The 15513-nt window shown below is 35.8% G+C and overlaps 2 protein-coding genes and 1 pseudogene across 2 annotated transcripts; all 3 read right to left on the reverse strand.

The window, feature by feature from the left end:
• Positions 1–437: 437 nt before the first annotated feature.
• LOC145009965 (uncharacterized) lies at positions 438–1954 on the reverse strand (annotated as a pseudogene).
• Positions 1955–2166: 212 nt separating this feature from the next.
• Positions 2167–3157, reverse strand: LOC145009966 (uncharacterized). Its single transcript, XM_078968573.1, has 2 exons — positions 2804–3157; positions 2167–2712 (listed from the first exon to the last, which is right to left on the reverse strand). The coding sequence occupies exons 1-2, from the start codon at positions 3155–3157 to the stop codon at positions 2167–2169; spliced, it is 900 nt and encodes a 299-aa protein (XP_078824699.1).
• Positions 3158–10699: 7542 nt separating this feature from the next.
• Positions 10700–11961, reverse strand: LOC145012920 (putative xyloglucan endotransglucosylase/hydrolase protein 23). Its single transcript, XM_078971717.1, has 3 exons — positions 11644–11961; positions 11354–11547; positions 10700–11238 (listed from the first exon to the last, which is right to left on the reverse strand). Exons 1-3 carry the CDS (start codon positions 11917–11919, stop codon positions 10842–10844), a joined length of 867 nt encoding a protein of 288 aa, XP_078827843.1. The 5' UTR covers positions 11920–11961; the 3' UTR covers positions 10700–10841.
• Between the last annotated feature and the right edge of the window lie 3552 nt (positions 11962–15513).

The raw sequence follows: 15513 nt of genomic DNA on the forward strand, positions 1-15513 counted from the left end.
TTGGTTTAACTTTTGTGGGGCAAAAGTCCTTTTTGTAAAAGGACTTTTTGGAAAAGGATTTTTTGGAAAAGTTATTTTTTAAAATGTGTTTGGATTAGCTTTTGAAGGGAAAAGTCAAAAGTTCAAGTGTTTGATTTAACTTTTATTTGTAAATTGACAAAAAATGACATGTTTACATATTTACATTGATTTACTACTTTACATATATTATTTTATATAAAAAAAAATTAAACACATATTATAATTTTATAAACATTTTATTAGAAAATATAAAATATAAATTTTTTTTAAAATATTTCTAATTTTTTAGATTATACCATGAAAATATTAAAATTAGTACGTTCATACAAATTGTAAATAATTTATAAGAGGATTTTTTGTATTAGACCATGACAATATTAGAATTACATTCATATAAATGTAAAATATAAATTACATTCATACAAATTAAAATATTTCTAATTTTTTGGATTAGACCATGACAATATTAAAATTACGTTCATACAAATTGTAAATAATTCATAAAAAATATCATAGATAATATTACATTCATCTACGTAATGTGATTATATCTTGTGCAATAATATCCCGTCTCGCTGCCATATATAAATCATCATTGCTCGTGCGACGTGTACTTGGACCTTCTTCATAAACATCACTACCGGTATCACCTCGTACGGTATTATAGGATTCTTGTTGTGCCCTATTAAACGCTTCATCAAACCTACCAACCTTTCGAATGTAGTTATCGATCGCCATCGATGCTATCACAATTTTCACTTGGTTCTTGTACTTGTAATTAACATGCATGTCTTTTAATAACGCCCACCTAGCTTTCCACACTCCAAAAGTTCGTTCAATGATATTTCGCAATGATGAATGGAGATAGTTAAATTTCTCTTTCGGTCCACGAGGTTCTCGAATAGCAGCCGTGTGTCCACGTCGAAAATCTGGTAAATGATAACGAATATTTGTGCCTTTGTATGGAGCAAGATACCCTCTCGTATTTTAATATCCAGCATCAACAACGTAATATTTATCTGTAAATAAAACAAACATTTATTATTCGTTTCAAACAAGTAGTAAAAACATAAAACTTGTATTCCAAAAAAAAAAAAAGAAAAAATACTAACCACCCGTTGGATAGGGAAAATTAAGATCTGGTCACTGTAAGGCTTCATTGAAAATTCTTGTATCGTGTGCAGTCCCCTCCCAACCGGCCCAAACAAATGTAAAGCACATGTTAAAACAGCCATTATATTTTGTGTTGCATATCCTTTTCGACCAATGTACTACACTTCATCTTTTTGTGGAACCGATGCCCTAACGTGTGTCCCATCTATAGCACCAATGCAATCCTTCAAATTCAAAAATATATCATAAATAAATTATTTGTTAAAGTTTGACTACTAAGAAAATAAACATTGGATAATACCTTGAACATTGGATAATACCGAGGGTTATTTAATATATATTCGGGAACATCATCATTATAGTTTGCGTCTGACTTGATGATGTCGGCACTCAGTTTTAGCACGGCTTCCAAAACTGTATGGAAATGCCTGTGAATCATTTCCCCTGAATGATTAAAAAATTCTTGCACAAATCTATTGCTACACCCATGCGCCAAAGTCATCAAGAATATTCCTACAGACTCCTCTATAAATACTTTTCGGGTTTGTTGTAACCCGTAATTTGTAGCAAGATCTAAGCATAACTGTCTAAAAACCGGTACGTTGAGTCTAAACAACTCATAACAACGTCTAGGATGGCCATTTAGTACTTCTGTAATAAACATGTGCCCTGTGCGATCTGATGTGTGACATGGTGTACGTAAGTTACGAGCGAGTATTATCCCTTTCAAAGCTAATCCACATAACATTTCAAATTCTCTATCCTCTTCCATTACACATTCTTCATTATCATTCGATGAATTAGAATCATCACTATCCATCGTACATAATACAAATAAAATGATGTCAACAATTAACACATAACATAAAGTCAAACAATAACACATAATATAAAATGTCAAAGGACAACACATAATGTCAAAGGATAATGTCAAAGGACAACACATAATGTCAAAGGATAATGTCAAAGGACAACACATAATGTCAACGGATAACAAATAAATGTCAAAGCATAACACATATGGCTAAATCATTATTTCATAAGTAACTTAAGAAACTCCATCTTGGCTTCGTCGGTCGTTGGAAACATAAAAGCTTCGCGGTTTTGCTTTTTGGTGAAGACAAACAAGGCTTGTGAAAAATTGTTGGACCCTTCACGAAAATCGGGGAACTTGATGACAATGGCCATGCAATCTGCTATTGTTGGGGACAGATTATTTTGTGGATAAGTTTGTGTGCTTTTTGATGATATGGCATCCAATAAAGCATCAACTTTTTCTTCATAAATAGAATTTTTACTCTTGGTTGGACGGTTGTTGGAAACAGATATAGACCTCTTCCTTTTACTTGAACTACTTTCATGGAGACTAGTAAAAAGAGGCTCATCATCATCTAAATTGATTTCATCACTATCTCCTTTGCCCTCCATATTTTCTTCGTTTGGATTGCTATTGTTTTGAAATTGTAATGGAGTCATAGTCTGATCTCCAACGGCAACAGAATCCCGAAACAAAAAAGCATATTTCTCATCAAATATGCTCAAATCTGTGTTCCTAAATTTGGCATAATCTTTATTCTCCTACAAGACAAAAAGATATTGTAAATCAAATATGTTCAATCTATATGAAATCATAACTTAAAATAATTAAAAAAAAAAAAAGTAATCGTACCTTTATTTTCTCCTCCCACCACTCGGGGAACGCATCTACTAGGCTTCTCGTCCCACCGAGTCCGGTTTCAAGTCTCATTAAGCGGTCATAAAGCTTCCAATCTTTTTTCATGTCCTCCCATTTGTTTGTTTGTTGTTTTTTTTCAAGGTTATAACCTGTTTTCTCCTTAATACGTCTTTGTATATTTTCCCACCCAATTTTATCAAAGGAGGAAGTGGGTTTACGACCTTTTTTTTTTTCAATCAAGCATGAATCAACAAACACCATGAAGCTACGATTATCCCACCCAAATTTTGGTTTTTTCATTTTTAAAGATGTTTCACAATCAACATTTGTAGTGTTGTTTTCATCCATTATCTGTGAATACATATAGTATTAACATTTAAGCAACAAACCAATTTCATTAACCCTTCTAAATGATTTCATTATTTTATCAAAATTCTAATCAAAATAGAAAAAATAGATTATCAGAACATATCAATTTCACAATATAGTCAATTTCGCTTAAACCTATTTTGGCACACCAATATTTTCAACAAAGAGAAACTTGTATTGTTTGTAATGTGGATGAAGTATATAAATAAGTGATCTCACAAACGACATTTAAGATGGTATTTAATACGCTTATTTTGCAACAAAATGATGTACAACATGATCCCATATAAGATGGTAAAAACTAAAAACCCTTTAATATTTCTTGTAATTTATTGCTAACTTGAAAAGTAAATTCATTTTTGTTTTTCAATCAAAATAATTTTATATGACATATAGTAAGCAACTCTAACTCGATTTCAATTCAAAATCCATTCTAATAATCCAGATTATCAGATTTGGGTTTGCTTATGATGAAATTATGTTTGTATGTTGACTTTGGAAGTCAATTCCCAAAATCTTGCAACACAAAATCAATGTGAACATTTTTGTTCAAATATATAACTCTATTGCTATAATCCAATATCTAATGACGATAACATTTTGGTCTCAAAACACGACATTGAAATCGGAAGGAGCACATTTCACAGCAAATCAATTTCACAGCAAATAAATTTCACAGCACATGATTTTCACAGCAAATCAATTACACAATATCAATTTCAGAAATCCGAAATCAAATTGAAATCGGAAATCAAATGGAAATCGGAAATCGGAAATCAAATGTAACATCATAGATCGGAAATCAAATGGAAATTGGAAATAGACAGGATGAGATTGCAACATCTGAGATCGGAAATCACATTTGAGATCGGAAATTGAATAGAAACAAACCTGATCGTGGGGTTGCAGTCGAACGGTGTCGCCGGTGTTGCAGGTCGCCGGTGTAGCTGGTGTTGCAGGTCGCCGGCGTCACCGGTGTTTGTTGCAGGTCGAGAGGTCGAGATGCGAGAGAGAGTACGTGAGCGGAGAGAACAAGAAGAAACTGTGAATGAGAGGGTGTTTGGTTTAACTTTTGTGGGGCAAAAGTCCTTTTTGTAAAAGTCCTTTTTGTAAAAGAACTTTTTGGAAAAGGACTTTTTAGAAAAGTTATTTTTTAAAATGTGTTTGGATTAGCTTTTGAAGGGAAAAGTCAAAAGTTCAAGTGTTTGGTTTAACTTTTATTTGTAAAATGACAAAAAATGACATGTTTACATATTTACATTGATTTACTACTTTACATATATTATTTTATATAAAAAAAATTTAAACACATATTATAATTTTATAAACATTTTATTAGAAAATATAAAATATAAATTTTTTTTTAAATATTTCTAATTTTTTACATTATACCATGAAAATATTAAAATTAGTACGTTCATACAAATTGTAAATAATTTATAAGAGGATTTTTTGTATTAGACCATGACAATATTAGAATTACGTTCATATAAATGTAAAATATAAATTACGTTCATACAAATTAAAATATTTCTAATTTTTTGGATTAGACCATGACAATATTAAAATTATGTTCATACAAATTGTAAATAATTCATAAAAAAATATCATAGATAATATTACATTCATCTGCGTAATGTGATTATATCTTGTGCAATAATATCCCGTCTCGCTGCCATATATAAATCATCATTGCTCGTGCGACGTGTACTTGGACCTTCTTCATAAACATCACTACCGGTATCACCTCGTACGGGATTGTAGGATTCTTGTTGTGCCCTATTAAACGCTTCATCAAACCTACCAACCTTTCGAATGTAGTTATGGATCGCCATCGATGCTATCACAATTTTCACTTGGTTCTTGTACTTGTAATTAACATGCATGTCTCTTAATAACGCCCACATCATTTTCACAGCAAATCGATTACACAATATCAATTTCAGAAATCCGAAATCAAATTGAAATCGGAAATCAAATGGAAATCGGAAATTGGAAATCAAATGTAACATCATAGATCGGAAATCAAATGGAAATCGAAAATAGTGTCACACCCCCAAACCAAGGATGGCGGAAACGTCCAGGGGTGGAGGACTTCATGTAGAGTATCACAACAATGAGTATAATAGTGCTCAAAGTAAATACAACCAATACAAATATAATTGAAAATGTTACATCAAAGCACATGTTTACATGATTCACATCAATTACATTATAATACAAAATGAACTGTTTGACGATTTATCATCCCATCCTCAAAACGTTGTTGATTTCCTGTTTTCACTGAATTCCTGAGAATACAAGTAGTTTTGAAAAGTGTCAACACAAAGGTTGGTGAGTTCATAAGAGATTTCGTTGAAAAAGTAAATCGTTTTCCTTGTAAAAGCGTTAGAATATGTATCCAGAAAATCCGATATTTTCTTTAAAATCTGCTTAATGTAGTCTTATGACTGAAGACCAAAATGTATAAGTAACCTTTCTTATTAATAGAAAATGTTATGTACTTAAATGGACATGGACGCGTTTGAATTAAATGAAATTTCTGTATGTTCTCATGTTCGTTAATACTTTATATATATGTAGTCCTAAATTAGAGGACCGAGAAATAACAAGTATTGACCATACTTAAAAGTATAAATGTGGTTTCAAATGATGTGTAGTCGTAACTACCAAAACCAAAAGTGTACAGTAATATATGTACTCATAGAGATAAAAAGTGATTTTAAATCGACATAAAACTCATTTAGGTTTTAAAAATAAAATCCCGTACACTTATGGATTGTTATATCCCTATGTGAGTCGCTATAATCATACTGTGACTATGTGAACCTGCCACGACGTTCTCAGACGTCGCGAAAAATAAAATGACATTTGTCACCCGTAGACCTGCAGGTCCCACTGTAGCTAGCAGCAAGGTGTGGGGTGTCAAACCCAATATAGATCTATATACAAGTATCACGTTCTCCCTCAAGGAGATTCTGATTATAACTACCAGGAATTATATCCCGCACTCGGACGTACGGGGAGAGAGAGAGAGAGTCTTACAATATAGGTTAACAAGTTTACGTGAAATGTGTGTGAATATAAATATTTCTTGTATGAATGTACCCTTCTTGTACGAGTGTGTTGAGTGATGTATCATAAACTATACCTATTATAGTTTATCTAAAATGTATGTAATATGTATGAACTCTTTTATGGAAATGTATTAGTGTTATGAATTTATCAAACTATAGGTAAACAAATTTACGTGAAATGTGTGTGAATATAAATCTTTCTTGTATGAATGTACCCTTTTTGTACGAGTGTGTTGAGTGATGTATCATAAACTATACCTATTATAATTTATCTAAAATGTATGTAATATGTATGAACTCTTTTATGGAAATGTATTAGTGTTATGAATTTATCAAACTATACTTTTTATAGTTTAATATACGTGTTCTAAAATGAATGAATAATATTTATTATGAATGACTTAGTTTCAGTTCATGATGATAAACTAACAAAGAAACACATTCAATAATTAGAACTTATGATTATACACTTTGCTCAACATATTACAAAGTGTTATGATATTTACATGCTGTTGGCTAAATTTAGCCATTCTGCCCTGTTTTGGAAAAATCATACGAAGTCGAAAACTAGATCCGTAAATTCTGAGAGTTCACAAAATGTGTCTAGTTTGCTCATAATTTTTATCACGATTTTTAATGACCTCCAACTTGGGCGAAAAAGTCCATAATCACAGACTGGTCCGGATTGTTGTTTGAAATGATAGGCAGTTTTGTAAAAATCACCATAAATTGTAGAAAAATCGTATGGAGATGTGCAAGTAGTCATTTTAAAGCTAAAAACTTGAACTATTTGCACCTTGTACAGTTTTGAAAACAAAAATTTTTAAGATGCCCAAAACAGTCCGTGAAGGGAGTTGAACTTTTCTGATGAAGGCTGTTAGAAAAATTTAGTTATGTTCTGAGAAAACATGAAAATGTAGGGGTATGAACTCACCTTGAGTGATTTCAGTAGATAAGTGTTGAAGAAGAGAAGTGTTCAAGCCAAGAACACTTGAAGAATCACTTGAAGATTCGAAGCTCTAACACAAATATGATGGAGTTTGTGTAAGATATCCATGATTTGAGTGGAAATAAGTGAGATAATCATAAGGAGAATGGATTATCCTTACCAAATGTGGAAGAACACTTGATAATCAGCCTTGAATCTCGATTTTGGTGGAGAAAAAGTTTAAGAGAAAAGTGGTGTTTGATACTTAGCGAAATGAGAGCAAATGAGAGAAATGAGGAGAGAGGATGCTTGTTCCAGCTCTAAAAACGTGGGAATGAGTGTAATTTGAGTGTAAGGGACATTGAAGTGACCTAGGTAAGGTGGAGAGGTATGGATGGTCATAGAGTGGGTGTGAGGTGGTTGCTTGTGACATTGGATAAGGCAAAGTCAACACTCCACCTTTAATAATTCACCCATTTGATTTTTATTATTTAAATAATGATTTTCATCAAAATATGTTTAAATTATGAATATTTAGAGTTTATTATGTTAAAATATAATTTCTGGAGAAAATCCTGCTTTAAAATCACGAAAAACGGGCTTAAAATGTTAAAAATATCAAAAATGGGCTAAAAGTGACAAATTTCCGAATTCTGGCCGAGGTTCGGCCTTCTGATGCTGAAACCGAGAGGAGGGAGGGTAGAAACCGAGAGGGGAGAAGGGAGAGGGTAGGAACCGAGAGGGGAGAAAGGAGAGAGAGGGAACCGAGAGAGGAGAAGAGAGACCGAGAGAAGAGAAGAGACAGAGAGGAGAGAAGGAGCAGAGACCGAGAGGCGGGAAGAGAGAGCAGAGACCGAGAGGCGGGTAGAGACAGAGAGTGAAGAAACGACAGAGAGGGTAGAGACAGAGAGGAGCGACAGAAGAGAGGAGGCAAATGGAAGCGACAGAGAGGCGGAAGGCGAACAGAGAGTGCGAGAAGCGAACAGAGGCAGAGGCTCGGTCCTCGCGTGCCACAGCCAACAGAGGCTCGGTCCTCGCGTGCCACAGCCAACAGAGGCTCGGTCCTCACGTGCCACAGCCAACAGAGGCTCAGTCCTCCAGATTCAGCCAACAGAGGCTCGGTCCGGTCTGGGGTACTTTCGGCCTTAAGGAGCTTCGGCTCCTTAAGAGGGGTTTCGGTTCCTAAGGTCCCGTTTTCTCGTTTTTACCCCGTTTTAAGCCGTTTTTGACCCGGTTAAGGGTCGGAATGACCTGAATGATTCCAAAAAGTTACGGGAAACTTTTGAGAGAGATTTGGGAGAGATTTCTCACACTTGGAGAGATTTGGGAGAGATTTGACATTCTTGGAGAGATTTCTCATACACAGAGATATTTGCGAGAATTTTCACATACTTGGAGAGATTTGGGAGAGATTTGACATTCTTTGAGAGATATCTCATACAGAGAGATATTTGAGAGAGATTTCACATACTTAGAGGGATTTGGGAGAGATTCGACATTCTTGGAGAGATTTCTAATACAGAGAGATATTTGAGAGAGATTTCACATACTTGGAGAGATTTGGGAGAGATTTGAAATAGAGAGAGATAGAGTGAAAACGATTGAGAGAGGTTCCATGTGTGACAATTGTGAGTGTCCGACATCGCAATGCATGGTTCGTAAACCCTTTTAAGCCTTGTTTAAGGATCTTACACACTCCCTATGAGTATGCATCATTGTTTTATCGGTTTGGCTCGCCACGTACCACAGTTTTAGGTTAAGGAGATCTAGATGTTCGCACTTTTTGCTTTATGATTTCTCATTAGAATAGAGGTTATGTAGAAGTTTCATAGTGTAAATTTTAGTACCCAAGGGCAAATTGAGTCAAACGGTTTGACTTGCTGACTTTAGTTGACTTTGACTTGACCGAAATTTGACGGTTGTCACAAATAGACAGGAAGAGATTGCAACATCTGAGATCGGGAATCACATCTGAGATCGGAAATTGAATAGAAACAAACTTGATCGCGGGGTTGCAGTCGAACGGTGTCGCCGGTATTGCAGGTCGCCGATGTCGCCGGTGTTGCAGGTCGTCGGCGTCGCCGGTGTTTGTTGCAGGTCGAGAGGTCGAGATGCGAGAGAGAGTGCGTGAGCGGAGAGAACAAGAAGAAACTGTGAATGAATGTGACGTGAATGAATGTGACGTTAATTAGGGTAGATAAGGGCATATTGGTAATTTCCAATTTTTAGTTGCTGAAAAGTTAGGAAAAATCATGTATACGTGACTTTTCAAAAAGTCTCAAAATACTCTATGGAAAAAGTCATTTATAAAAGTCATTTTTACCTTACCAAACATCTTTTTGGACTTTTTCCAAAAGATAAAGTAAAAGTCATTTTAAAAGGCAATCCAAATACCCTCTAGGTTTAAGAAAACAAAAAAGAAACACAAAGAATCAGACAGATATCGAGGATCAAAAGGAACATGATCAAAATTCTCCATCCGTCTCCACCATTCAGCTTCCACCCTCTCTCTCTCTCTCTCTCTCTCTCTCTCTCTCTCTTCTCGCTAAAATGGTAACGAGGATCTAGTAACGACCCCCGTAGCGAGCGCTAAAGGGGCGGTGTTCATGGCTCGCTAACGAGCTTAGCGAATGGGCTTGACATCCCCACTCCACTTAGCCTAAGTTTATAACCTCTCTTTTCACCCTTTAAAAATTCCCTAGATTTCATACCAATTTTAGCCATGAAATAGAGAGTGACTGGTCGGATTTAGGTCGTAAATTGAGAGGGAGTGGTTTGGGTTTTTGCAGAATTGGTTTTTTCCAGGATTCCATTTTTAGGAGGTCTTCAAAACGCAAGTATAAATACCGAAAATGGTGGCAGGGGATATTTGTTGGAACTGGTCCCTTGTAGATCATATCTAGTAACTAAATGTGATCAAGTTTCGTCAACTTTGCAGCCTTGATTTTGTTTTTATTATAACAGGTTCTAAGAAACGAATTAATCAAATAGATTTTGGGTTTAGATTGATTTTTGGGAGCGCAAACATGATCGTTTTTTGACTAATTTCTAGGTTTTAGGTTTTCGTTGGAATTGTGGTGGTCGCCGGCGTGAATGACTGGGAGTCATTGATGGTGATGGTCGAAGGTAACGGGGTTGATGGTGGAGGTGGTGTTTTAGATGGGCAATAAGTTTTAGGGTATGGGGTAATAAGGGAAGTATTTTATTAAACAATTCTTTTTTTAAATTAATACTATAAATAATTATGTAATAAATAAAATAATAAAAAAAGAAAAATAATGGCAAAATAATCTTTTTTAAGATTTGCAATGACCAAACATACAACAAAAGTAAACAACAGGATGATCCGAGTTAAAAAAAATATTATGGACCAAACATGTGAATTAGCTCAAACTACAAGGACCATTCATGTAATTTACTCTTAAATAAATCAAGTTAATAAAGTTATCTTTGAATTACCAGCATCATATTCTATCTTTTCTTTGGAATGATCTATGAATATGAGCAATTAAGACATATACGAAAATATTCATCTTTATTAATGGATTAATAACTACAAAGAATATGAATAACAAATATAACTCTAAGCTTAATTAGCATCAAATACATATAAGAATATATACGGAGGTCCAGCGTATCATTGTATACGGAATACTTCTTATGCCACTTTGCATTCCGGAGGAAACCCTTGAGGAAATCTCTTGGAATCAGAGCAGTAGTTGTAGATCATGTAATTCTTCTGCACCCATTCTAACCTTTCCTGCTTTGTGTTATCCAACTCCTCCGATAGCCATGCCTGATCACCACTGGAAGATGCAGAGCCACCACATGACGATTTCCCAGAAGACACCACACAAGCATCCGCCCTAAAATTTCTGTAGGATGCAGTGAATGGAGCTTGACTCCAATCGGTCTTCACCAATCCACCCCTTGTCGCCCAGTCGTCAGCATTCCATAAACTAGAGTGTATTCTCATGGGTTGATTTTTAGGAAATGGTACGCCAATCGATTCAGAATTCTTGAACTCTCTAATGGGTGTTCCATCAACGGAAAATCTGAAAATCGAAAAAGGAAAATCAGTAGTGAAAAATGTTGACGATAATCATTCAATCCACCTAGGCTTATTGTATGCAACGACACTACGAGCATATGAATTATGATGATACTTACATGATTCGTTGAGGGTTCCAAAGGATGGAATAGGTGTGGAAATCAGCAGTTGGGTCGAACCACAGATAAAACTGTTGCTCTCTGTTGCCTTTGCCTTGGCTGAATACATTTGTATGAAGAATATAGGGATCACCACTCAAGTTACCCAGGAACTCAAAGTCGATCTCATCCCAGTTCGATCCCTTTGAAGACAACTGCAAATACAATCATAACATGCATAATTAACATTCATATTCAGTAAACTAGCTATTTCCCAGCCTAGAAAGTATGAAAGATAGCAAGAAACTTACATAGTAGGCAGTGACTGTGCCTGCGGAGTTGCCGGGTACCAGTTTCAACTGCATATCGATTTTGCCAAACAGGTACTCGTTTCTTGACTCAAAGCCAGAGCCAGATGATTTATCGAGGGAAAGGGTTAAGAGTTCGCCGTTTAGTATTTTACCTCGGCCATCACCCCAAGTGATATCAAACTCATTGTTGAAATCCGCAGAGACTATTGAAATGCTCACTAGAAAGATGAAAAGCAGAAGGAAAGTCGAAAGCTTTGAGGTAGAAGAAGAAGCCATTTTATGCGGAGGAATGTTTTGTTAGTAAGTTGAAGATAAAAGACATGAATTCTATTGTATTTATAGGGTGTGTGTTTGGAGATTGAAGGAAGGTGAGGGCGAAGGTGAGAGTAGGAGGAGTATTTAGTGAAGTTAGGTTGGTGAGGAGGTTTTGATCATAAAACAGCTGGTATTAGCGTGTAGCTATCATATCTATGAAGTGTTAGTGAAAATGACTTTGAGTTGTTTTTTATTTAAAAAATATGATTACTGACGGATATGTTTTGGTGAAGACGCGTTTTAAAAAGATTGTTTTTGCATGAATTTCTTTGTGGCTACTCAACCACCTCGATGAAATTATAGAATGCATAAGCCTATAAGCTACCTTATGTACCGTTATAGTTTTATCTAAAACTAACGTTTAATCGGACGTTGGGATGTATGAAATTTTGTTTGTAAAATAGGTCATAAAAGTATAAAAGCAAAATTCGGATTGAAATAAAATAAAATAAATAAATAAAATATATTTTGTTTTGGTACAATACCACGAACAGCAATTAATGAAAAAATAATATGAATAAAAACTAATATTATTTAAAAAATAAATAAAATAAAATAAAATAAAACTTTAAATATAGTAAATGACCAAAGTCATTATAGTAAATTATATGAATGGTCATTGTGGTTTGAGATAATTTGCAATGTTGTTCCTTAATTTTTTTTTTAACATCTCTGCTGTTTATTTTTGTTGCATGTTCGGTCCCTGTAAACATTTAAAATAATAATAATAATAATAATAATAATAACACCCCTTTTGTTTATTTTTGTTGCATGTTCGGTCCCTGTAAACCTTAAATAGACTATTTTGCCTTTGATATTTCTTTTTTGATTATTTATGTATTATGTAATTATTTATATTATTAATTTATTAAAAAATTGTATAATAAAATACTTCTCTTACTACCCCACACGCTCAAACTTATTGCCCATCTAAAACACTACCTCCACCATTGACCCCGTTACCTCCGACCATCGCCATCGGTGACTCCGAGTCATTCACACTGGCGACCACCGTCATTCCAACTAAAACCTAAAACCTAGATATCAGTCAAAAAGCGACCATGTTTGCTCTCCCAAAATTCAATCTAAACCCAAATCCATTTGATCAATTCGTTTCTTAGAACCTATTATCATAAAAACAAAATCAAGCCTACAAATTTGACAAAACCTAATCATATTTAGCCAAAATTGACAAAACCTGATCACATTTAGTTACTAGATACAATCTACAAGGGACCAGTTTAGACAAATATCTCCTGCCACCATTTTCGGTATTTATCCTTACGGGAGAGATGGCTTGAGGGCTCAATACTTACTAGACGCCCTTTGTGGACAAGGGTTTGCTATTGCCACAGATCTCATACATGCTATCACTTCAGTTGTTAATTTATGGTTAGCGAGAAGATGTCCAACCATTTTGGCACAATTTGTTGCATCCGCTCCTCTCACGCCTCTACTTAAACCTGACAATGGGATCCGTCCGATTGCAGTAGGGACTATATGGAGACGGCTGGTTTCCAAGGTTGCCATGAAAGGTGTGGGTAAAGAAATGACCAAGTACCTTAATGACTTTCAGTTTGGGGTTGGTGTATCTGGCGGAGGTGAGGCTATATTACACAATGCCAATAGGGTCTTGAGTGAACACCATGCTGATGGGTCTTTTGTAATGCTGATTGTGGATTTTTCAAATGCCTTTAACCTGGTGGATCGATCAGCATTGCTCCACGAGGTTAAGAAGATGTGACCTTCCATTTCTTTGTCGGTGAATTTTTTGTACGGGCAAGCAGCGAGACTTTATATCGGAGCCCAACATATATGGTCTACCACTTGGGTGCAGCAAGGTGACCCCTTGGGCCCTCTTCTTTTTGCCCTCGTTTTGCACCCGCTTGTGCACAAGATTAGAGACAGTTGTAAGCTCCTTCTCCATGCTTGGTATCTAGATGATGGGACTGTTATTGGGGATTCAGAGGAGGTGGCTAGAGTGTTGAACATAATTCGGTTGCATGGTCCAGGTTTGGGTCTGGAGTTGAACATCAAGAAAACAGAGATTTTTTGGCCCTCCTATGATGGTAGGAAGCTTCGTGCCAATTTATTCCCAACGGATATAGGGAGACCTTCTTTGGGGGTGAAGCTCCTTGGGGGGGGGGGGGGGGCTATTAGCAGAGATGCAGGGTTTATTAGTGGGTTGGCCATGAAGAGATGGTCAATGTTGTTGATTTGATGGGCCTTATTCCATAACTATGTGACCCGCAGAGTGAGCTCTTTTTTCTTCGATCATGTATGGGCATTGCAAAACTTTTCTTTGGGTTAAGGACATGCCAGCCGGTACACATAGAAGAGGCAGCGTTATTCTTTGACAAAGGATTGCGCAGGTCTATCGAGGATATGGTGGTATGTGAAGTCCCCTTCTTTGGAGACATTCGTGTGTGGATCTTACTGGGGTCTCTCCTCTTGTTGGTTTGGAGAGCGGGGGTTTCACAGCTGGGCATGCCGCATTGAAAGCCGTTGCGTGCAAAGTGGTAAAGCACGATAATGCATGTGTAGCAAATCAATATGTGTTTGTTCCTTTTGCATTCGATACATTTGGTTTTCTCGCACCAGAGGCGGTGGAGCTCCTCAATAGAGTCCAACGGGTCATGCATTCTAATGTCATATCTCCTAGATCCACAAATGTAGTTTTCAAAAGAATTGGTTTTGCTATCCAGAAAGGGCTAGCGGCGCAACTTGTTGCCCGTTTGCCTTTAATCGATATGTATTGAACTACATGTTAAGTTGTAAACTATTAACTTTAATTTAAACCATGAATTGGTTATACAAAAAAAACATTTTGTGTTAAAAAAAATTATGAAAATTAAATCCTTGAAAAAACAAATTTGTAAAAACCCAAACCAATCCCTCTCTATTTCCGACCTAAATCAAACCAATCCCTCTCTATTTCAAGGGAAAAGCAGGTCTGGAATTTGGGGGATTTTTTAAAAGGTGAAGAGGGAGGTTATAAACTTAGAGGAACCATCGATGGACCGATTTCCGACGAGTTTTCCTCCATTTCCTCCATTCCGACATGGATGAGGTTGCTACATTGGAGGTGAGAGGCATAGATGAATTCTCCAGACCCTTGATAAAGAGTAGCTCTAATTTTGGATAATGATTCGGTAGCTCCACCACCTTCCACTTTCACCTCTGCACCCAAATCAAAGTACACGACAAAGCAACAACAATTACCCCAAATCGAAGCACTATGTGGGTGATTATGGTTTGAATTTTTCGTAGTTAAGAGAGAGATTGAGAGAGAGAGAGAGAGAGTCTAGTGTGTTACCATGTGGGTATGTTATTATGTGAGACTTGAGAGAAGAAGAATGATAGTTGACTGATCTCATTTGGAAGAACGAGAAAAAGGTATATGTTAAGAAAGTGGATGAGAAGGTCGACAGACTCTGAGAAGGATGAAGGAATTCGAGTAGGACCCATACATATTAAAAAAATTCTTTTAATCAGTTAAAATTAATTAAAATAATTAAAAAAGAAATATCAAGGGCAAAATAGCCATTTTAAGGT

Source organism: Lactuca saligna, chromosome 8 (genome assembly GCF_052625555.1).
Source record: "Lactuca saligna cultivar CGN05327 chromosome 8, ASM5262555v1, whole genome shotgun sequence".
Lineage (NCBI taxonomy): Eukaryota > Viridiplantae > Streptophyta > Magnoliopsida > Asterales > Asteraceae > Lactuca > Lactuca saligna.

Bases quoted from the DNA above. Each gene is read 5' to 3' on its own strand.
- LOC145009966 (XM_078968573.1), bottom strand. From the start codon at position 3,157: ATGGATGAAAACAACACTACAAATGTTGATTGTGAAACATCTTTAAAA. The intron at 2,713-2,803 runs GTACGATTACTT...TTTGTCTTGTAG, and splicing joins GGTGGGAGGAGAAAATAAAG to GAGAATAAAGATTATGCCAA.
- LOC145012920 (XM_078971717.1), bottom strand. From the start codon at position 11,919: ATGGCTTCTTCTTCTACCTCAAAGCTTTCGACTTTCCTTCTGCTTTTC. The intron at 11,548-11,643 runs GTAAGTTTCTTG...TTGTATTTGCAG, and splicing joins GCACAGTCACTGCCTACTAT to TTGTCTTCAAAGGGATCGAA. The intron at 11,239-11,353 runs GTAAGTATCATC...TTCGATTTTCAG, and splicing joins TGGAACCCTCAACGAATCAT to ATTTTCCGTTGATGGAACAC.